A 25,290-nucleotide genomic window follows, 5' to 3' on the forward strand; every position below is an offset into this window, starting at 1 on the left:
TGTGTGTGTGTGTGTGTGTGTGTGTGTGTGTGTGTGCGTTGTATTATACAATTGTGAAGACGAGTTCGTTCGGAATCAGCTGTTTATCGCAGGTCGACTGACTCTTTCCTTCTAAAACATTCCCGTAGCGTCACAGTGGTGCATTTGCCTGTTGAAGCACAGCGTCAATCGATATCAATGGGGCTGTATAGAACAGCTGTTTTTAGTCCGTCTAAAGTCGACGGTCATTGGATAACGCTGCGATTGTGTCCCTCAGCGTCTCTGGGGGTGAATGGAGGAGTGGGCTGGCCTGGACGCTGGGCTTCTGCGTGATGATTGGACGGTCTGCGAAAGACTGAGTTGCCGTTTCATTGACAGCAATTTTGAACCATAAAACGTCGCCGGCAGTGGCGTTTTCTCCCGGAGGCCAAGGGAAGCCAGGCTTCCCTGTTTTTTTAGGCTGTAGTTGTCATCCAATAAACACATTTATATTAACAGTTTCGTTAATTATTTTGTGCTGTGTTGCTGTCATTTCTTCCCCATTTTCTCCTCTCATTGACCATTTCACAATGCGCGCGATACGGCGCCCCTGTTATATACTGAAGACGCGGCGAAACACAACACTGTACGCTGCGAGGAAGCCAGCCCGAGCTGGCATCCCTTGTAGAAAAGAAAAGAAAGAATAGACCAATCAGGTGAGGCTACCGTAATGACAGTGCCATCCTCTGATTGGTCGGGAGGGTGTCAGGAGGGTCCCAAGGGAAGCCACTCGGCCCTTGGCTTCACACCAATCAAATCAAAGCATCATTATCAACGTCACCGAAAAAACAAATAGCGCGAAATTCGCATGTTTGAATTGTTCTCATTTTTGAGTAGCCTAGTTAGCATTGCAAATGCAGTTATGGAGGGTGGAGATGTAGATTTAATAGATTATTTGCTTAAAAATAATTTTGCGAATCTACCACAACAGCAGCGACTCCAAATAAAATCAGATGGTAGGCCAACACCGACGCTGAAACTGCGATTGGAGAGAAAGCAAGGCTTTCGGACGTTCAATGAAGCGAACTATGCTCGAACGGAGTGGCTAGCTGGCAGCAACAAACTCCAGCGACTATTTTGCTGGCCGTGTATTCTTTTTGATAGGAATTCGTGCTCCCTCAACAATCCCTGGGTCACTACAGGATTCGTTGACCTTGCCAACTTGTCCCGCGCAATCGAGAGGCATGGAAAATCCAAAAGCCACATCGACTGCGCTGTGAAACTGGCACTGTTTGGACGTGTCAGGATTGATGAGGCTCTGGATTTGGCAAGAAGCATCAGCGTAAAGAAGCACAATGAACAGGTTACAAAGAATCGTGATATTTTGAGGAGACTCAAAAATGTAACAGCCTTGTACCTTGCTCGCCAAGAACAAGCTTTCCGTGGAAACAATGAGGCCGCTGGCAGCGCAAACCGGGGCAATTTTGTGGAGTTAGTTCATGCGTTTGCGGAGTTTGACACTACGCTTGCAGAGCACTTGGGATCGTCAACAGTCTTCAGCGGTATGTCTAACACCATACAGAATGAGATAATCGAAAGCATAGCTCGAGTCATCCAGGATGAGACTGATACAGAAATAAGCATGTCCCCTTTCATTGCTGTACAAGTGGATGACACGTCCGACATATCAAACAAGTGCCAACTCACTGTCATCATCAGATATGTTAATGAGAAAGGCAGTGTGTGTGAGCGTTTTTTGGGCAAATTAATTAATTTAAAACTTAAATGGGGTCGTTCCCCGGCCCCATTTAACCACTGTCGCAGACATGAATAATTGTGTGCTGTCATGAATTGTGACCCATCGGGGATTGCGACCTGCTGCTTGTGGACTCTGTGATGATTGCAGACATGAATAATTGTGTGCAAATACAGATATGAGGACGATAAATGACATGAAAACATTTGGTTTGGGTTTGCCTCATTTTCCCTGCATTTACAGTGTGGGCGCAGAATTCGACAGTGCGCTAGATTGATTGATCGTTGATTGCGACCTGCGTTGCTTGTGGACTCTGTGATGATCGCAGACATGAATAATTGTGGCATTAGTTCATATTTATTTCATAAACGGCAGTAAAAAATAATAATAACGGTGGGCATACAAATAAAAACGGCCATTATAACAAAAACATAAATAAATAATTGCACACCGTATTAAATGTGCTTAATAAATACATTTGATTTCATTAGCATTTCACAGACCCATAGTATGGATAAGGTGTTTAGTATGGTCAATCACCGTTGCTTCTTTTCCCATAAGACGCTACAGTCAGTAAGACGCTTTCAAGAAAGAAAGTATTGCCCGGTGTCACAAAACGAATGTACCCATTCCGAGTCTAGCTTCAAACTAGGGCTGGGCGATATGGGCCAAAATGAATATCTCGATATTTTTTTACTATATCTCGATACACGATATATATATCGATATATTTTGAATCTCCTCTAGAGCACATCATAAATGCTCGATTCAACCATGTCTGGCATAATGTTACTACATGTTATAATAATTTGAGTATTCCTGAAACATAAGTCTGCATGTAGATTACATGAAACAACATATTGTTAAAACTCATTAGTGCTTTCTATTGGAAGAATTTAGAACTTGCACATAAGAAAAGGAAAATCACAGCAAGTTAGATTTACCAACACAGCATTTATTCAAACCGTTAATTATTTTCGAGCAAAAACAGAGCTCAAAGCCGTTTTTTGTTCCACATCTTCCTTTCGGTAGCCAAACCACTGCCAGACGACGGATCCTGTACTATTCTTTTTTTGAAACCAAATCCTCCGTTTCCATCATCTTTTCTCTCTCTCTCGCTGTTCTCACTCAGCGGTAGGAGATGAGTGACCGGTCGCTGTTCTCACTCACCGGTCGCGTGTGTGACGTCACACACGCGCGTAGAATCCTAGAATCTCGCGGGGGGAGTGAGTGTGTTTAATGCATATGAGTCTGTGAGGCAGAGAGCCACAGGAAAGAGCGAGAGAAGGGAACACAACGAGTATGCCGGCGGCGGCAAAAAGAAACATTACGTGCCAATTTGTATTCGATGTTCGCGACAGGGGCATTTTATACATCGCCTGGAGAACATCTCGCGATACATCGCATATATTCGATATATCGCCCAGCCCTACTTCAAACTCGTGCATGATGCAGAAAATGTGCTTGTTCTGGGTTGTCTTGGTGTTGTCTTTTAAGTAGTGCTGAATAGTTAACATTGATTTTGGCCTAGTTTTACGAAAAGGATGTATATCAAATACTGTGATTGTGTGAGTCGTGTTACATGTAAACATGAAACTTGAAATAGCCGACAACCGCGCTGTCGATTCTTTGACCATTTAGCGGCTTGTGCATTTCGGTCGGGGAGGGGTTGTATTTATAATAAAATGTATAATTTAGTGAGATGTTTAGGAGGACTGTGTGTGTGTGTGTGTGTGTGTGTGTGTGTGTGTGTGTGTGTGTATGTGTGTGTGTGCGCGCGAGAGAGAGTGAGCGAGAGAGCGCAGGAGAGAGAGAGAGAGAGAGAGGGAGAGAGAGAGAGAGAGAGAGAGCGTGTGTCGTGTCGGTCAGATTACCGGTGTGTGTAAATCCTGGTAAATGACCAGGCGCTCAAATAGCTGTTGTAGTTGCATTAGCTACATCCAAGCTGAAACATACTATTTTCTCTAAAGGCTTGGCCTCACTTGGCTTCCTCAAAAAAAATCCCCACGCCACGCCACTGGTCGCCGGAGCTTTTTAATCCTCGATCCCATCGCGGATCTTGCAAGCGATTTCAAAGACAACTGCAACCTATTGCTCGACATTTGCTTGGCGAAATTGCCAGACAATTTTCATCGTACATTTCACACATAATTACTTGTTTCAGTCTAACAGAATTCCCACATTTCCTTGTTCGAGTTTAATGTCGCTTTGGTAGTTGGCCATCACTTTGATTCAGGGGGCCTTAAGTCTGCACTTCAGGTCCTGAATTCAGATCAGGGCTTGCAGGGTGACAGGGGAAAGCTGTGGGATTCCTTGGTGTTCCTTAAAGACATGGAGTTGGACAGTGCAATGCCCCAGCTTTACAAAGTGTTCTCATTAGTGGCAACAATTGGAGCAACATCTGCAGGTGTAGAAAGGAGCTTCTCCTGTTTAAAGTGGCTCAAGTCTTACACCCGTAACACATGGGCCAAGGCCGTTCAAGCAGCCTAGCTCTGCTGGCCATTGAGGGGACACTGGTCAAGTCACTGGAAAAGACAGCTAGTTGGTATGACAGGGTAACAGAGCATTCCCTTGAAAAGGAACAGAGAGAATAATTTACATATAAATAAATTGACAATTTATATGATGTAGGCCGAAAATGAGCTTCCCCTCTTTGAAAGGCCAGCAGCCGCCACTGGTGTATACGTGTGTGTATCTGTGTGTGTACTTGCATTATGGACTTTTGTTCAGTTCTGACCTTAAAAAAACAAACACTCCGAGTCCCATACATACTAGTCTCGTCTGTGTGTGTGTGTGTGTGTGTGTGTGTGTGTGTGTGTGTGTGTGTGTGTGTGTGGACTTTAGACTCTCAGACAGTGTCATAGTAAATATTTGGTCATCATTTTGCCTCGTCAGTAAAAGTCCAAATCAATACGATCGAACCAAACCCCGGCAGGGTTTTCATGCCTCAGGTTCAGAGAAACGTTTTAAAGTGAATAAAACAGAAAAGATCATTTCAGCTTAATAAATAAATTACCAATCTATTAATATAAACTATACTTAGATTGGAACAAAATCAAACCTTTGAAAGTTAGGCGGGGGAGAGCGCGTGCACGCGAGAGAGGGAGAGAGAGAGAGAGAGAGAGAGAGAGAGAGAGAGAGAGAGGGAGGGAGAGAGAGAGAGAGAGAGAGAGAGAGAGAGAGAGAGGGAGGGAGAGGGAGGGAGAGGGAGAGGGAGAGCAGGGTAGAGGTTTAGAGAGAGGGTTAACGGGAGCAGACGGAGAAAATGCGGCTCAAGGTGACAGCGCTTCTGCTCGCATTACAGGGCTGCGTGGCCGGTAAGACATATTCATAACTCTATTGTCATCACCGAGATATTCATAACTCTATTGTCATCACCGAGATATTCATAACTCTATTAACATCACCGAGATATTCATAACTCTATTGTCATCACCGAAATATTCATAACTCTATTAACATCACCGAGATATTCATAACTCTATTATCATCACCGAGATATTCATAACTCTATTAACATCACCGAGATATTCATAACTCTATTAACATCACCGAGATATTCATAACTCTATTATCATCACCGAGATATTCAGAACTCTATTAACATCACCGAGATATTCAGAACTCTATTACTAGGGTTATGTTAGTACTAGGGTTAGGTGATGTTAGTACTAGGGTTAGGTGATGTTAGTACTAGGGTTAGGTTATGTTGGTACTAGGGTTAGGTTATGTTAGCACTAGGGTTAGGTGATGTCAGTACTAGGGTTAGGTGATTTTAGTACTAGGGTTAGGTTAATGTAGTACTAGGGTTAGTTTATGTTAGTACTAGGGTTAGTTTATGTTAATACTAGGGCTAGGTTATGTTAGTACTAGGGTTAGGTAATGTTAGTACTAGGGTTAGGTTATGTTAGTACTAGGGTTAGGTGATGTTAGTACTAGGGTTAGATGATGTTAGTACTAGGGTTAGGTTATGTTAGTAATAGGGTTCGGTGATGTTAGTACTAGGGTTAGGTGATGTTAGTACTAGGGTTAGGTGATGTTAGTACTAGGGTTAGGTGATGTTAGTACTAGGGTTGGGTGATGTTAGTACTAGGGTTAGGTGATGCTGGGTTAGGTGATGATGATCTAATCCTAGTACTAGGGTTAGATGATGTTACTAGTGTCAGAGCTGGAGATAGGTTTGGATTATATATATAATTATCTGTTTCTATCTGGCTGCCTGCCTGTCTCTCTGTCCGTCTGTCCGTCTGCCTGTCTGTCTGTGTGTCTCTGTCTGCCTGTCTCTCTGCTCTTTGTCTGTCTGTCTGTCTACTCAGTGTTTGTGGAAAGACAGGCAGCCTCCCAGGTTTTGGTGCGAAACAGAAGAGCCAATCAACTATTTGAAGAGTTGAAACCAGGTGAGAACTGATCTCTGATTGGCTGTTGAAAACCAGTCGTACTTTAACCAGTATAAATATCATGTTATATATATATATCATATTAGTATGTGTATTTATTCGTATTAGTATGTGTATTTTTTCTTATTAGTATGTTAAATCTTAAATGTAACTGTTTCACCAGGTAATCTGGAAAGGGAATGTTTAGAGGAAATATGTGACCACGAAGAGGCCAGGGAAGTGTTCGAACAGGTGGACAAGACGGTACGATCCTCTAGAACCTTCTGTTACTAACTTTATAACAGTCGGTACGATCCTCTAGAACCTTCTGTTACTTACTTTATAACAGTCGGTACGATCCTCTAGAACCTTCTGTTACTAACTTTATAACAGTCGGTACGATCCTCTAGATCCTTCTGTTTCTAACTTTATAACAGTCGGTACGATCCTCTAGATCCTTCTGTTTCTAACTTTATAACAGTCGGTACGATCCTCTAGAACCTTCTGTTTCTAACTTTATAACAGTCGCTACGATCCTCTAGAACCTTCTGTAACTAACTTTATAACAGTCGCTACGATCCTCTAGAACCTTCTGTTACTAACTTTATAACAGTCGCTACGATCCTCTAGAACCTTCTGTTACTAACTTTATAGCAGTCGCTACGATCCTCTAGAACCTTCTGTTACTAACTTTATAGCAGTCGCTACGATCCTCTAGAACCTTCTGTTACTAACTTTATAACGGTCGCTACGATCCTCTAGAACCTTCTGTTACTTACTTTATAACGGTCGGTACGATCCTCTAGAACCTTCTGTTACTAACTTTATAACGGTCCGTACGATGCTCTAGAACCTTCTGTTACTAACTTTACAACGGTCGGTACGATCCTCTAGAACCTTCTGTTACTAACTTTATAACAGTCGGTACGATCCTCTAGAACCTTCTGTTACTAACTTCATAACAGTCGGTACGATCCTCTAGAACCTTCTGTTACTAACTTTATAACAGTCGGTACGATCCTCTAGAACCTTCTGTTACTAACTTTATAACAGTCGGTACGATCCTCTAGAACCTTCTGTTACTAACTTTACAACAGTCGGTACGATCCTCTAGAACCGTCTGTTACTAACTTTACAACAGTCGGTACGATCCTCTAGAACCGTCTGTTACTAACTTTACAACAGTCGGTACGATCCTCTAGAACCTTCTGTTACAAACTTTATAACAGTCGGTACGATCCTCTAGAACCTTCTGTTACTAACTTTATAACAGTCGGTACGATCCTCTAGAACCTTCTGTTACTTTCTTTATAACAGTCGGTACGATCCTTTAGAACCTTCTGTTACTAACTTTATAGCAGTCGGTACGATCCTCTAGAACCTTCTGTTACTTACTTTATAACAGTCGGTACGATCCTCTAGAACCTTCTGTTACTAACTTTATAACAGTCGGTACGATCCTCTAGAACCTTCTGTTACTAACTTTATAACAGTCGGTACGATCCTCTAGAACCTTCTGTTACTTACTTTATAACAGTCGGTACGATCCTTTAGAACCTTCTGTTACTAACTTTAACATTCGGTACGATCTTCTAGAACCTTCTGTTACTAACTTTATAACAGTCGGTACGATACTCTAGAACCTTCTGTAACTAACTTTATAACAGTCGGTACGATCCTCTAGAACCTTCTGTTACTAACTTTATAACAGTCGGTACGATCCTCTAGAACCTTCTGTTACTAACTTTATAACAGTCGGTACGATCCTCTAGAAACTTCTGTTACTTACTTTACAACAGTCGGTACGATCCTCTAGAACCTTCTGTTACTAACTTTATAACAGACGGTACGATCCTGTAGAACCTTCTGTTACTAACTTTATAACAGTCGGTACGATCCTCTAGAACCTTCTGTTACTAACTTTATAACAGTCGGTACGATCCTCTAGAACCTTCTGCTACTAACTTTATAACAGTGGGTACGATCCTCTAGAACCTTCTGTTACTAATTTTATAACAGTCGGTACGATCCTCTAGAACCTTCTGTTACTAACTTTATAACAGTGGGTACGGTCCTCTAGAACCTTCTGTTACTAACTTTATAACGGTCGGTACGATGCTCTAGAACCTTTCGTACTAACTTTATAACAGTCGGTACGATCCTCTAGAACCTTCTGTTACTAACTTTATAACAGTCGGTACGATCCTCTAGAACCTTCTGTTACTAACTTTATAACAGTCGGTACGATCCTCTAGAACCTTCTGCTACTAACTTTATAACAGTGGGTACGGTCCTCTAGAACCTTCTGTTACTAATTTTATAACAGTCGGTACGATCCTCTAGAACCTTCTGTTACTAACTTTATAACAGTGGGTACGGTCCTCTAGAACCTTCTGTTACTAACTTTATAACAGTCGGTACGGTCCTCTAGAACCTTCTGTTACTAACTTTATAGCAGTCGGTACGATCCTTTAGAACCTTCTGTTACTAACTTTATAACAGTCGGTACGATCCTATAGAACCTTCTGTTACTAACTTTCTAACAGTCGGTACGATCCTCTAGAACAGTGGTCATCAACCTTTTTAAGCCCAAGATCTCTGACCTCAACCTGTGTGAAAGGCAAGATCTACCTATTGAAGACTTGAGAAAAAACAGACAGCGCAGAATGTATTTCCAATTTAAGGCCTTTTATTGAGTCTAATTGTATGAATTACATGTAATTCTTTGCTCAGCAAAACTAACTGAAAACAAAAAATAAAGCCATGTGCCCTATTTCCCATTTATAATATTGTACAACTGTATTTGCACAACACACACACAACACAGCAAACACAACACAACAAAGAGGAAAAAATCTACACACTTGCAATGGACAGATACTAATACCCACATGGAAGTTAACAAATGTATGATTCACATTTTAGAAAGTGGAACTGTAATGTGTGCTAATAAAATTCTCAGTCAGTGCAATTAAGTTAGCGCCATGTCCCATCTAAAGCAGCATCACCTCACAACGCCATCTAAAGGCAAAACTCTTGCAGTCATGTTGCTCAAATTAGTGTGATGGCTGTGACTGAATACTGTCAGTGAGTGCCTTGAAGTTTGGCTCATAGCTACAGACAGCCAGCCTGAGACAGTCAGTGAGGTGTTGGTCTGTAAGGCAGCTCCTGTACTTTGATTTGATTATTTTCATTTGTGAAAACGCCATTCCACAAAGATAAGTAGATCCAAAGTAGGCCCTCACTCATAGTGCACATGCAGTGAGGAGAGGATACTTCTCTTTGCTGACCAGTCCCCAAAAGCCACTTCTCACTTTGTCCAGCTGGGCACAGTACTGCTCAGGGTTAAAAACATCCTTGTTTTTGATGGCGTGTGACATTTTCTCCAGGTTGGGGAAGTGGGTCAGCCTCTTGTTCTTTAGGTGTGTGGTCCAAACACCCAGCTTGGCCTTGAACCCATTCACTGCGCTAATCATGTGGGGCAGGTGTCTGTCCTTTCCCTGCAGCTCGTTGTTGAGTGTGTTAAGTTTTGCCGTTAGGTCTGTCAAAAACCCGATATCCAGTAGCCACGCATCATCGGACAGTTCCTCGTGCTCCTCGTTCCTTTTTGACAAAAAAGTCTCAGGCAGCAAGTCAACAAATCACTGCAACACTTTGCAGTCCGGTGACTCAACCACCGGACTTCAGTGTGGAGAAGCAGGTCTCCGTATGCGGCATCGAGCTCATCCAATAACGCCTTGAATAAGCGGTGCTGAAGCACTTTGGCTCTAATCGAGTTTATCAGTTTGACCAACAGTGTCATGACATGGGGAAAAAGTCCAAGACTTTCCCAACCAAGGCCTGTTGATGGATAACACAGTGATAATCCATGAATGCGGGAAATTTGGGGTCATTACGGCATAGCGCTAAGAAACCTGCCCGCACATCTCGCATTGCCGGGGCCCCATCAGTAGTAATGGCAACTAGTTTATTAATGGGGATGCCGTTTTCGTCTATTTACTTTTTGAACTCCTGGTAAATATCCTCACCTCTCGTTCTCTCCTTTAAGTGCAAAAGAGTAAGGAAGTCCTCATTGGTTGTAGAATCCTGGAAAGCCATTCTGACGAATACAACAAGCTGGGATGTGTTCATTACATCCAGGGATTCATTGAACTGTAGAGAAAGCTATTCACAGCGGGACAAGTCTTTTAATACTTGTCGATCCACGTCCTCTGACAGTGATTCAGCCCTCCTTGTCACTGTCGCAGGGCCAAGCGGTACACCACGAAGTGCAGTTCTAATGTCGTCTTTGTTTTTGAAGTCGTTGAAAACTGTCTGCGGTGATGGCCGTTGCTTCTTTGATTAAATCTCCATCTGTGAAAGGTTTCTTGTGTTTAGCTAGCAGGTGGCTAATGCAAAGGGATGCTTCAGTAGCAGCCTTATTTTGCGTAACGGGTTTTGTGAAAAGCGATTGCTGGGCCTTCAACCCCGATTTCAGCCCCTCAATTTTTCTTGCACGGATTGCGCTCTTTGGGGGGGTAGCTGTCTTTGAATTTCGAGTGGTTGGTTTTGTGGTGCCGTTCCAGGTTTCCTCTTTTAGAGGAAACCTGGAACAGTGCTTGTGTTTGGTGGCATAACATGCATACACACTTGTCTTTCACCAAAGTATAAATAAACTCCTCTTCCCATTCTGAATGGAAGTTGTACGTTTTCGTCTTCTTTCGTGGAGCCTCTGCCATGCTAGCTATCACCAGAGAGGCGTACCGTAGCAACAGGCCAATATTGACGTTCGCGCCCCACGCCCTACTCTTCTTTAATCTCATTGGTCACTTAAATCAGACACTGTTAAATGCAGCGCTGCTACACAGAAAAAAATAGTAGGCCTCCAGAGAGGGAGAGATGTGCTTGCTATACTTATTATGAAAATGTATCATGCATAATGGAAAGCCTCAAAGATCGACCAGTCGATCGCGATCGACGGGTTGGCGACCAATGCTCTAGAACCTTCTGTTACTAAGGACAGAGTCCTTTAGAACAGTCCTTTAGAACAGTCCTTTAAGGACAGTCCTTTAGAACAGTCCTTTAGGACAGTCCTTTAGAACAGTCCTTTAGAACAGTCCTTTAAGGACAGTCCTTTAGAACAGTCCTTTAGAACAGTCCTTTTGAACAATCCTTTAAGGACAGTCCTTTAGAACAGTCCTTTAGACCAGTCCTTTAAGGACAGTCCTTTAGAACAGTCCTTTAGAACAGTCCTTTAGAACAATCCTTTAAGGACAGTCCTTTAGAACAGTCCTTTAGAACAGTCCTTTAGAACAGTCCTTTAAGGACAGTCCTTTAGGACAGTCCTTTAGAACAGTCCTTTAGAACATATATGCTTGTGGTTTTACAGTAATAGGGGATCGTATGAGGTTAGATCGTGATCAAGAGAACACGTTATGTCATAACAGTTTATCACTGCCAGGCTACTACAGAGACAATGAAAAGGACTAACTACAACGGCCACCACGCCGGTCCAACTAACAACCACAAACTCACAGTTCCACCAGTTCTAATGTCGTCTTTGTTTTTGAAGTCGTTGAAAACTGTCTGCGGTGATGGCCGTTGCTTCTTTGATTAAATCTCCATCTGTGAAAGGTTTCTTGTGTTTAGCTAGCAGGTGGCTAATGCAAAGGGATGCTTCAGTAGCAGCCTTATTTTGCGTAACGGGTTTTGTGAAAAGCGATTGCTGGGCCTTCAACCCCGATTTCAGCCCCTCAATTTTTCTTGCACGGATTGCGCTCTTTGGGGGGATAGCTGTCTTTGAATTTCGAGTGGTTGGTTTTGTGGTGCCGTTCCAGGTTTCCTCTTTTAGAGGAAACCTGGAACAGTGCTTGTGTTTGGTGGCATAACATGCATACACACTTGTCTTTCACCAAAGTATAAATAAACTCCTCTTCCCATTCTGAATGGAAGTTGTACGTTTTCGTCTTCTTTCGTGGAGCCTCTGCCATGCTAGCTATCACCAGAGAGGCGTACCGTAGCAACAGGCCAATATTGACGTTCGCGCCCCACGCCCTACTCTTCTTTAATCTCATTGGTCACTTAAATCAGACACTGTTAAATGCAGCGCTGCTACACAGAAAAAAATAGTAGGCCTCCAGAGAGGGAGAGATGTGCTTGCTATACTTATTATGAAAATGTATCATGCATAATGGAAAGCCTCAAAGATCGACCAGTCGATCGCGATCGACGGGTTGGCGACCAATGCTCTAGAACCTTCTGTTACTAAGGACAGAGTCCTTTAGAACAGTCCTTTAGAACAGTCCTTTAGAACAGTCCTTTAAGGACAGTCCTTTAGAACAGTCCTTTAGGACAGTCCTTTAGAACAGTCCTTTAGAACAGTCCTTTAAGGACAGTCCTTTAGAACAGTCCTTTAGAACAGTCCTTTAGACCAGTCCTTTAAGGACAGTCCTTTAGAACAGTCCTTTAGAACAGTCCTTTAGAACAATCCTTTAAGGACAGTCCTTTAGAACAGTCCTTTAGAACAGTCCTTTAGAACAGTCCTTTAAGGACAGTCCTTTAGGACAGTCCTTTAGAACAGTCCTTTAGAACATATATGCTTGTGGTTTTACAGTAATAGGGGATCGTATGAGGTTAGATCGTGACCAAGAGAACACGTTATGTCATAACAGTTTATCACTGCCAGGCTACTACAGAGACAATGAAAAGGACTAACTACAACGGCCACCACGCCGGTCCAACTAACAACCACAAACTCACAGTTCCACCATCTACGGTGAAAAGCACTACAGGTGTAGTCCGCCCAGCAATAAGAACATTCAATATCATTCCCTTAAACATATAGAAACAACCGTAAGAATAACACCAACGGCGTGAAGCTGGTTTAATAAGACTGAAATATATAACACCCCTCTGAAATGGGGAGTCCTTTAGAACTAACCCCCATGGAGCCACCGGTAACTAACCCTAACCCCCATGGAGCCACCGGTAACTAACCCTAACCCCCATGGAGCCACCGGTAACTAACCCTTACCCCCATGGAGCCACCGGTAACTAACCCTAACCCCCATGGAGCCACCGGTAACTAACCCTAACCCCCATGGAGCCACCGGTAACTAACCCTTACCCCCATGGAGCCACCGGTAACTAACCCTTACCCCCATGGAGCCACCGGTAACTAACCCTAACCCCCATGGAGCCACCGGTAACTAACCCTAACCACCATGGAGCCACCGGTAACTAACCCTAACCAAGCTGGGAACTGTTCATATTACTGTGGAAAAGCAATAATAATAAGAATAACTTTTCGTTTTTCCTAGGCAATCTTTTGGAATAAATACAAGAGTAAGTATTTGTCTGTCTGACTGTCTCTCTGTTGGACTATCTATCTGTCTGTCTGACTGCCTGTCCATCTGTCTGTCGTCTATCTGGTGCTCCCTTTAGTGTGTGAAGGTGATTCGCTGCCAAGAGCTCCAGACATCGTCGAAATAATGAGAGAATGTATTTCTGGTAAACCACACGTCTTGTTGAGAGCATTAGCATCAATTGATACAATATATACTGTGAATATATAAATATACAATATATACTGTGAATATATAAATATACAATATATACTGTGAATATATAAATATACAATATATACTGAGAATATATAAATATACAATATATGCTGTGAATATATAAATATACCATATATACTGAAAATATATAAATATACAATATAATCTGAAAATGTATAAATATACAATATATACTGTGAATATAAAAATATACAATATATACTGTGAATATATGCGTGTCTGGTGCATGTGTGTGTGTGTGTGCTTGTGCGTGTGTGTGTATGTGTGTGCACGTGTGTGTGCGTGCGTGTGTGTGTGCGTGTAGGTCGGTGCTCAGTTGGGTCAGGTCTGAACTACGAGGGCGATATCAACATCACTGCGTTTGGAAAAGAATGTCAGTCCTGGAAGAGCAGCTTCCCCCATCCCATAATAAGGTATTAATACATTATAATACTTCCGATGATAAAGTATTAATACATCATAATTCATCCCATAATAAGGTATTAATACATAATACTTCCCATGATAAAGTATTAATACATCATAATGCATCCCATCATTATGAGAACTGGCGATGTCTATCTCTCCGTCTGTCTGTCACTCTCTCTCTGTCTGCCTGTCTGTCTGCCTGTCTGTCTCTCTCTGTCTCTCTGTCTGTCTGTCTGTCTCTCTGTCTGCCTGTCTGTCTGTCTCTGTGTGTCTCCGTCTGTCACTCTCTCTGTCTGCCTGTTCCTCTGTCTGCCTGGCTGTCTCTCCGTCTGCCTGTCTGTCTGTCTCTCTGTCTGCCTCTATCTCTGTCTCTTTGTCTGTCTGTCTGCCTGTCTCTCTGCCTATCTGTCTGTCTCTCTGTCTGCCTGTCTGTCTCTCTGTCTGTCTCTCTGTCTGCCTGTCTGTCTCTCTGTCTCCCTGTCTGTCTCTCTGTCTGCCTGTCTGTCTCTCTCTCTGTCTGTCTGTCTGTCTCTCTGTCTGCCTGTCTGTCTCTCTGTCTGCCTGTCTGTCTGCCTGTCTGTCTGTCTGTCTCTCTGTCTGCCTGTGTCTCTCTGTCTGCCTGTCTGTCTCTTTGTCTGCCTGTCTGTCTCTCTATCTGACTGTCTGTCTCTCCGTCTGCCTGTGTGTCTCCAGGGAGTTTAACTCCTCAGACCCCAACAGTAATCTGAAAGAGAACTACTGCCGTAACCCTGACAACACGATCTCCGGCCCCTGGTGCTTCACCCGGGACCCGACCGTCCCCCGAGAGCGCTGCCACGTCCCCGTCTGTGGTACAGTACCCTGACCCTGACCCTTACCCTGACCCTAACACTGACCCTGACCCTGACCCTGACCCTGACCCTAACCCTGACCCTGACCCTAACCCTGACCCTGACCCTGACCCTGACCCTAACCCTAACCCTGACCCTGACCCTAACCCTGACCCTAACCCTGACCCTGACCCTGACCCTGACCCTAACCCTGACCCTTACCCTAACCCTGACCCTGACCCTGACCCTGAAGTATAAAGTATAACGATACTATTATAACTATCCTACCAGATAGTATAACTATCCTACTAGATAGTGTAACTAGCCTACTAGATAGTATAACTATACTACTATAACTATCCTACTAGATAGTGTAACTAGTATAACTAGCCTACTAGATTGTATAACTAGCCTTCTAGATAGTGTAACTAGCCTTCTAGATAGTATAACTAGCCTTCTAGATAGTATAACTAGCATTCTAGATAGTAAAACTAGCCTTCTAGATAGTATAACTATACTACTATAACTATCCTACTAGATAGTGTAACTAGTATAACTAGCCTACTAGATTGTATAACTAGCCTTCTAGATAGTGTAACTAGCCTTCTAGATAGTATAACTAGCCTTCTAGATAGTATAACTATACTACTAAAACTATCCTACTAGATAGTGTAACTAGCCTTCTTGATAGTATAACTAGCCTACTAGATAGTGTAACTAGCCTTCTAGATAGTGTAACTAGCCTTCTTGATAGTATAACTAGCCTACTAGATAGTGTAACTAGCCTTCTAGATAGTATAACTAGCCTTCTAGGTAGTATAACTAGCCTTCTTGATTGTATAACTAGCCTACTAGATAGTGTAACTAGCCTTCTAGATAGTGTAACTAGCCTTCTAGATAGTGTAACTAGCCTTCTAGATAGTGTAACGATACTACTATAACTATCCTACTAGATAGTTTAACTAGTATAACTAGCCTTCTAGATAGTGTAACTACCCTTCTAGATTGTATAACTAGCCTTCTAGATAGTGTAACTAGCCTTCTAGATAGTGTTACTAGCCTACTAGATAGTGTAACTAGCCATCTAGATAGTATAACTAGACTTCTAGATAGTATAACTAGCCTTCTAGATAGTGTAACTAGCCTTCTAGATAGTATAACTATACTACTATAACCATCCTACTAGATAGTGTAACTAGTTTAACTAGCCTTCTAAATAGTGTAAGTAGCCATCTAGATAGTATAACTAGCCTACTAGATAGTATAACTAGCCTTGTAGATAGTATAACTAGCCTTCTAAATAGTATAACTATACTTCTATAACTAGCCTTCTAGATAGTATAACTAGTCTTCTAGATAGTATCACTAGCCTTCTAGGTAGTATAACTATACTACTATAACTATCCTACTAGATAGTGTAACTAGTATAGCTAGCCTTCTAAATAGTGTAACTAGCCTTCTAGATAGTGTAACTAGCCTTCTAGATTGTATAACTAGCCTACTAGATAGTGTAACTAGCCTTCTAGATAGTGTAACTAGCCTTCTAGATAGTGTAACTATACTACTATAACTATCCTACTAGATAGTTTAACTAGTCTAACTAGCCTTCTAGATAGTGTAACTAGCCTTCTAGATAGTATAACTAGCCTTCTAGATAGTGTAACTAGCCTTCTAGTTAGTGTAACTAGCCTTCTAGATAGTGTAACTAGCCTTCTAGATAGTATAACTAGCCTTCTAGATAGTATAACTAGCCTTCTAGATAGTGTAACTAGCCTTCTAGATAGTATAACTATACTACTATAACCATTCTACTAGATAGTGTAACTAGTTTAACTAGCCTTCTAAATAGTGTAAGTAGCCTACTAGATAGTATAACTAGCCTACTAGATAGTATAACTAGTCTTCTAGATAGTATCACTAGCCTTCTAGGTAGTATAACTATACTACTATAACTATCCTACTAGATAGTGTAACTAGTATAACTACATTTACATTAACTAGCCTTCTAAATAGTGAAACTAGCCTTCTAAATAGTGTAACTAGCCTTCTAGATAGTATAACTAGCCTTGTAGATAGTATAACTAGCCTACTAGATAGTGTAACTAGCCTTCTAGATAGTATAACTAGCCTTCTAGATAGTATAACTAGCCTACTAGATAGTGTCACTAGCCTTCTAGATAGTGTAACTAGCCTTCTAGATAGTGTAACTTGCCTTCTAGATAGTGTAACTAGCCTTCTAGACCGTATAACTATACTACTATAACTATCCTACTAGATAGTGTAACTAGTATAACTAGCCTTCTAGATAGTGTAACTAGCCTTCTAGATAGTATAACTAGCCTTCTAGATAGTATTACTAGCCCAGTAGATAGTGTAACTAGCCTTCTAGATAGTATAACTAGCCTTCTAGATAGTGTAACTAGCCTTCTAGATAGTATAAGTAGCCTTCTAGATAGTGTAACTAGCCTTCTAGATAGTATAACTATACTACTATAACTATCCTTCTAGATAGTGTAACTAGTATAACTAGCCTTCTAAATAGTGTAACTAGCCTTCTAGATAGTGTAACTAGTATAACTAGCCTTGTAAATAGTGTAACTAGCCTTCTAGATAGTATAACTAGACTTCTAGATAGTATAACTAGCCTACTAGATAGTGTAACTAGCCTTCTAGATAGTGTAACTAGCCTTCTAGATAGTGTAACTAGCCTTCTAGATAGTGTAACTAGCCTTCTAGATAGTATAACTAGACTTCTAGATAGTATAACTAGCCTACTAGATAGTGTAACTAGCCTTCTAGATAGTGTAACTAGCCTTCTAGATAGTGTAACTAGCCTACTAGATAGTGTAACTAGCCTTCTAGATAGTGTAACTAGCCTTCTAGATAGTGTAACTAGCCTTCTAGATAGTATAACTATACTACTATAACCATTCTACTAGATAGTGTAACTAGTATAACTACATTTACATTAACTAGCCTTCTAGATAGTGTAACTAGCCTTCTAGATAGTGTAACTAGCCTTCTAGATAGTGTAACTAGCCTTCTTGCTCACCAGGCGAGAGGGGCTTCGTCCCGTCCATCGTGGCTGCGAGGCCTGCCTCCCCCGCCCAGTGTTTGACCAATCAGGGGTTAGACTACAGCGGGGACGTGTCGGTGAGTCTGGGAGGCCACGCCTGCCTGGACTGGGCGTCGCCCCGCGCCCGCGCCCGCAGCAGGAAGATGCAGTTCATTCCAGAGGTCAGATTGCCAGGCAACAAGTGTCGTAACCCGGACGACGACCCTGAGGGACCTTGGTGCTTCGTAGAAGTGTCTGGCAACGTGTCGGTTGACTACTGCGACCTGCAGCTGTGTGGTCAGTGCATCAGCCTGTCTGCCTACCTGTCTTTCTGCCTGTCTGTATACCTACCTACCTGTCTGTCGGTCTGTCTACCGACCTGTTTGTCCAGCTGTCTGTCTCCCTATCTACCTTTATGACTGCCTGTCTGTCCGTCCACCTGTCTGTCTACCTACCTACCTTCCTGTCTGTCTGTATACCTACCTGTCTACAGACCTGTTTGTCTGCCTGTCTGTCTATGTACCTACCTTTCTGCCTGTCGGTCTACCTGTGACTACCTTTATGACTGCCTGTCTGTCTACCTGCCTGTCGGTCTACCTGTCACTACCTTTGTGACTGCCTGTCAGTCTACCTGCCTGTCTGTCTGTCTCTCAGATGAGCCTCTCCAGAGCGCCTTAGCGCAGACAGAGGGACGGGAGCGATCGGTCCTCGGAGACAAAAGGGTGACTTTCTTCTCAGTGTCAAGTTTTGGTAGCGGAGAGGAAGGTATGACTCCCTTACAGAACTCCTCGGTAGCCACATGCTAACCGTATGTACCTATATATATTTATATATGTATCAGGGTCCGTTAGCCACATGCTAACCGTATGTACCTATATATATATATATATATATATATATATATATATATATATATATATATATATATATATGTATCAGGGTCCGTTAGCCACATGCTAACCGTATGTACCTATATATATTTATATATGTATCAGGGTCCGTTAGCCGCATGCTAACAGTATGTTCCTATATATTTTTGTTATATATATTTCTATATATATCAGGGTCCATTAGCCGCATGCTAACCGTATATTCCTATATATATTTTTATATATATTTATGTACAGTGGGGCAAAAATAGTATTTAGTCAGCCACCAATTGTGCCAGTTCTCCCACTTAAAAAGATGAGAGAGGCCTGTAATTTTCATCGTAGGTATACCTCAGCTATGAGAGACAAAATGAAAAAAAAAATATCTAGAAAATCACATTGTCTGATTTTTAAAGAATTTATTTGCAAATTATGGTGGAAAATAAGTATTTGGTCAATAACAAAAGGTCATCTCAATACTTTGTTACATGCCCTTTGTTGGCAATGACAGAGGTCAAACGTTTTCTGTAAGTCTTTACAAGGTTTTCACACACTGCTGCTGGTATTTTGGCCCATTCCTCCATGCAGATCTCCTCTAGAGCAGTGATGTTTTTGGGCCTTCGCTGGGCAACACGGACTTTCAACTCCCTCCAAAGATTTTCGATGGGGTTGAGATCTGGAGACTGGCTAGGCCACTCCAGGACCTTGAAATGCTTCTTACGAAGCCACTCCTTCGTTGCCTGGGCGGTGTGTTTTGGGTCATTGTCATGCTGAAAGACCCAGCCACGTTTCATCTTCAGTGCCCTTGCTGATGGAAGGAGGTTTTCACTCAAAATCTCACGATACATGGCCCCATTCATTCTTTCCGTCACACGGATCAGACGTCCTGGTCCCTTGGCAGAAAAACAGCCCCAAAGCATGATGTTTCCACCCCCATGCTTCACTGTAGGTATGGTGTTCTTTGGATGCAACTCAGCATTCTTTCTCCGCCAAACACGACGAGTTGAGTTTTTACCAAAAAGTTATATTTTGGTTTCATCTGACCATATGACATTCTCCCAATCCTGTTCTGGATCATCCAAATGCTCTAGCAAACTTCAAACGGGCCCGGACATGCACTGGCTTTAGCAGGGGGACACGTCTGGCACTGCAGGATTTGAGTCGCGTGGAGCCCCAGATCGAGGGAGATTATCAGTGGTCCATTTCCTAATAATTGCTCCCACAGTTGATTTCTTCACACCAAGCTGCTTACCTATTGCAGATTCAGACTTCCCAGCCTGGTGCAGGTCTACAATTGTGTTTCTGGTGTCCTTTGACAGCTCTTTGGTCTTGGTCATAGTGGAGTTTGGAGTGTGACTGTTTGAGGTTGTGGACAGGTGTCTTTTATACTGATAAGGAGTTCAAACAGGTGCCATTAATACAGGTAACAAGTGGAGGACAGAGGAGCCTCTTAAAGAAGAAGTTACAGGTCTGTGACAGCCAAAAATCTTGCTGGTATGTAGGTGACCAAATACTTATTTTCCACCATAATTTGCAAATAAATTCTTAAAAAATCAGACAATGTGATTTGCTGGACTTTTTTTTTCATTTTGTCTCTCATAGCTGAGGTTTACCTATGATGAAAATTACAGGCCTGTCTCGTCTTTTTAAGTGGGAGAACTTGCACAATTGGTGGCTGACTAAATACTTTTTTGCCCCACTGTATGTATCAGGGTCCGTTAGCCGCATGCTAACAGTATGTTCCTATATATTTTTGTTATATATATTTCTATATGTATCAGGGTCCGTTAGCCACATGCTAACCGTGTGGACCTATATATATTTATATATTTATATCAGGGTTTATTCACGTCGTGCTTACTCTATGTATGTATATTTTATGGAAATAGGGTAATGTAAATGTTGTGTAGTGAATGTTTGTGTAAATGTTGTGCAGTGAATGTTTGTGTAAATTTTGTGTAGTGAATTTTTTTGTGTGACATGTTTCAGTGTGCGGAGAACGACCGCTCTTTGAGAAGGTAAAGACAACACTGACAAGTATTATAATATTTGATTATATTATTATATACTTGTATAGATACTATTTGATATATACATTTCATTATATTTAGTTTTACTTATATTATTTTATCATTTATGACGTTCATGTAAATATTTTATGCTATTATTATCTTACATGGTGATACAATCTTTAATAATATTATTATATGAATTGTTACAGTAATGATATTATAATATTTAAAATAATTAACATTATATTGTGAGTAAATATGACATGATTTCCTAATACATAATGATATTAAAATATACATTATTCATACTTTCATAATATATTATAAATGTGATGTCATCAGATCCAGAAGGAGGATGCCAAGGAGAGCGAGCTTCTGGAGTCGTACCAAGGGAGTCGGATCGTTGGGGGCGACGATGCTGAGGAGGCATCGTCTCCATGGTAACCAGACACACTATCAGAAGGATGTGCTGTGTGCAGGAAGTATGAGTATATTTGGTACATAGTATCAACAATATATATAAATGATATACTACATAGTGTATATAGTACTTATATATGCAATGTTTGTCCAGGCAGGTATGTAATTATATGTATAAATATCTATCTATATATATGTATATATCATCTCTATATATATATATATGCTTGTGTATTTCTATATCCATGCAGGTGATGCTGTATATAATTCTATGTATATATATATATATATACATAATTCTATATATATGTATGCTGTACATAATTCTATGTATATATATCTATATATATGTATATCTATATCCAGGCAGGTGATGCTGTACATATATATATATATATATATATATATATATATATATATATATATATATATATATATATATATATATATATATATACCCAGGCAGGGGATGCTGTCTATAATTCTACATATATATGTCTATGTATATGTATATCTATACCCAGGCAGGTGATGCTGTATAAGAAGCAGCCCCAGGAGCTGTTGTGCGGGGCCAGTCTGATCAGTGACCAGTGGGTCCTCACCGCCGCCCACTGCATCCTCTACCCTCCCTGGAACAAGAACTTCAGCCCCGGGCAGATTCTGGTCCGCCTGGGAAAACACAACCGGGCTAGGTTAGTCCGGGTTAGTTACCTAGAGGCTAGGTTAGTCAGGGGTAGTTAAATAGGGTTAGGTTAGTCTGGGTTAGTTAACTAGAGTTAGGTTAGTCATGGTTAGTTAACTATAGGCTAGGTTAGTCTGGGTTACTTAACTAGAGGCTAGGTTAGTCTGGGTTACTTAACTAGAGATAGGTTAGTCATGGTTATTTAACTAGAGGCTAGTTTAGTCTGGGTTAGTTACCTAGAGGCTACGTTAGTCTGGGTTAGTTGACTAGAGTTAGGTTAGTCCGGGTTAGTCAACTAGAGCCTAAATTAGTCTGGGTTAGTTAACTAGAGGCTAGGTTAGTCTGGGTTACTTAACTAGAGGCTAGGTTAGTCTTGGTTAGTTAAATAGGGTAAGGTTAGTCTGGGTTAGTTAACTAGAGGCTAGGTTAGTCTGGGTTAGTTAACTAGAGATAGGTTAGTCATGGTTAGTTATCTAGAGGCTAGGTTAGTCTGGGTTAGTTACCTAGAGGCTAGGTTAGTCTGGGTTAGTTGACTAGAGTTAGGTTAGTCCGGGTTAGTTAACAAGTGGCTAGGTTAATCTGGGTTACTTAAATATGATTTGGTTAATCTGGGTTAGTTAATTAGAGGCTAGGTTAGTCTAGGTTAGTTTACTAGAGTCTTGGTTAGTCAACTAGAGGCTAGATTAGTCTGGGTTAGTTATATAGGGTTAGGTTAGTCTGGGTTAGTTAATTAGGGTGAGATTAATCCGGGTAATTTTACTAGAGGTTAGGTTAGTCTGGTTTACTTAACTAGAGGCTAGGTTAGTCCGGGTTAGTTAACTAGAGTTAGGTTAGTCATGGTTAGTTAATTAGAGGCTAGGTTAGTCTGGGTTGGTTGCCTAGAGGCTAGGTTAGTCATGGTTAGTTAACTAGAGGCTAGGTTAGTCTGGTTTACTTACCTAGAGGCTAGGTTCGTCTGGGTTAGTTGACTAGAGTTAGGTTAGTCCAGGTTAGTTAAAGAGAGGCTAGGTTAGTCTGTGTTAGTTAAATAGGGTTAGGTTAGTCTTGGTTAGATAATTAGGGTGAGGTTAATCCGGGTAATTTAACTAGAGGTGAGGTTAGTCTGGATTACTTAACTAGAGGCTAGGTTAGTCCGGGTTAGTTAACGAGAGTTAGGTTAGTCTGGGTTAGTCAACTAGAGGCAAGGTTAGTCCGGGTAAGTTAACTAGAGGATAGGTTAGTCCGGGTTAGTTAACAAGAGGCTAGGTTAGTCTGGGTTAGTTTAATAGGGTTAGGTTAGTCTGGGTTAGTTAACTAGAGTTTGGTTAGTCATGGTTAGTTAATTAGAGGCTAGGTCAGTCTGGGTTAGTTAACTAGAGTTAGGTTAGTCATGGTTAGTTAACTAGAGGCTAGGTTAGTCTGGGTTAGTTACGTAGAGGCTAGGTTAGTCTGGGTTAGTTGACTAGAGTTAGATTAGTCCGGATTAGTTAACAAGAGGCTAGGTTAGTCTGGGTTGGTTAAATAGGGTTAGGGTAGTCTTGGTTAGTTAATTAGGGTGTGGTTAATCTGGGTAATTGAACTAGAGGTTAGGTTAGTCTGGGTTACTTAACTAGATGCTAGGTTAGTCCGTGTTAGGTAACTAGAGGCTAGGTTAGTCTGGGTTAGTTACCTAGAGGCTAGGTTAGTCTGGGTTAGTTATCAAGGTGCTATGTTAGTTGGTAGGTCAATAACCATGACCCTTCTTAACTAGGTATGAACAAGGTCAGGAGAAGATTATTCCTATCGATGAAATCATCGTCCACCCGAAGTACAACTGGAAGGAGAACCTGAACCGCGACATCGCCCTGCTGCACCTCAAGAGGGTTGTGCAGTTTGACGACCGGATCCACCCCGTGTGTCTGCCGTCCAAGCAGGTCGCACAGAAGTATGACCACATACGCAACATGGCAACATGACTACGACACACGGCTGGAACAAACCTGTAACACATGGCTAGAACACGTAGCACATGGCTAGAACACGTTTGTAACACATGTTAGAACACGCCTGAAACACACGGCTAGAACACGCCAGTCATACACTGCTAGAACACGCCTGTAAAAAATGGCTAGAACATGGCTAGAACATGCTTCACATTATGAAACACAGATAGAAGATACCTAGGCATGCTGAAGGGATAAATCTCCTGTGATCTCTACAACCTGAATGGGATTATGTTTGAAATTTAGAGGGATTACAATCTGATTGGGATGTTCTTAGTTCTCAAGACTGATGTGTGAAGGGGTTTTAATCTACTGGAATCGTATATATCTGAGTGGGATTACAGTGCTCAACAGGCCGTTTAACTGGTTTGAATTTATGTGGATGATAATCTGAGTGGGATTACGGTGCCCCACAGGCCGATTAACTGGTTTGAAGTTATGTGGATGATAATCTGAGTGGGATTACGGTGCCCCACAGGCCGTTTAACTGGTTTGAAGTTATGCAGATGATAATCTGAGTGGGATTACGGTGCTCCACAGGCTGATGTTCGAGGGCTATAAAGGCCGTGTGACAGGATGGGGTAATCTCAAGGAAACGTGGAACCCTTCCTCTAAGAACCTCCCTGCCGTGCTGCAGCAGATCCACCTGCCCATGGTGGACCAGGACACCTGCCGGGCCTCCACCACCGTCCGCATCACCGACAACATGTTCTGCGCTGGTAAACCGCTGGGCAACTCCAAACACAACCATACTGCTACTGCACTATACTCTACACCTCAACGGATTTCGACACACTGTTTGTGTATGTCATCTGTATGTTACTGATTTAGACACTGTGTGTGTTTGTAATCTGAACTTTAGGGTTCAAACCCGGGGAGACTCAGCACGGAGATGCCTGTGAGGGAGACAGTGGAGGGCCCTTTGTGATGAAGGTGAGATCTCGTCGCTGATTGGCTCCTGTTTTAGACCAATCGTTTGGCTTGACAGGTCCCAGTCTCTGTCCGGGTCAAATTAGAAACTGTTTGTTGATATAAAGGGCAGATTAAGGTCACTTTTTAGATCGATTTTAACAACCTTAATACCATGTTCATCCGTCCTTTATAATGGTAATCTAATGTTAATCTGTCCTCTATCTTAATCTAATGTTACTCTGTCCTCTATCTTAATCTAATGTTAATCTGTGCTCTATCTTAATCTAATGTATTCTGTCCTCTATCTTAATATAATGTTAACATTTCCTCTATCTTAATCCCATGTTAATTTCGCAGAACCCAGACGACAAGCGCTGGTACCAGATCGGCATCGTGTCTTGGGGAGAGGGCTGTGACCGCGATGGCAAGTTCGGCTTCTACACACACCTGTTCCGCATGAGGCGCTGGATGAAGAAGGTGATCGACAAGTCTGGAGACGACGAGGAATAG

At 41.8% G+C, this 25,290-nt stretch overlaps 1 protein-coding gene across 1 annotated transcript; it reads left to right on the forward strand.

The window, feature by feature from the left end:
• Positions 1-4,979: 4,979 nt before the first annotated feature.
• On the forward strand, positions 4,980-25,290 carry f2 (coagulation factor II (thrombin); the record flags this gene model as incomplete). The annotated part of the gene is made up of 16 exons (XM_079734227.1): positions 4,980-5,031; positions 6,031-6,111; positions 6,275-6,354; positions 13,389-13,413; positions 13,513-13,578; positions 13,957-14,065; positions 14,754-14,890; positions 17,925-18,221; positions 18,579-18,689; positions 20,783-20,811; positions 21,148-21,245; positions 21,750-21,917; positions 23,637-23,810; positions 24,409-24,587; positions 24,731-24,801; positions 25,138-25,290. 16 exons carry the CDS (start codon positions 4,980-4,982, stop codon positions 25,288-25,290), a joined length of 1,830 nt encoding a protein of 609 aa, XP_079590353.1.

The sequence above is a fragment of the Pollachius pollachius genome (genome assembly GCF_949987615.1).
Source record: "Pollachius pollachius genome assembly, chromosome: 4".
In the NCBI taxonomy this organism is placed as follows: domain Eukaryota; kingdom Metazoa; phylum Chordata; class Actinopteri; order Gadiformes; family Gadidae; genus Pollachius; species Pollachius pollachius.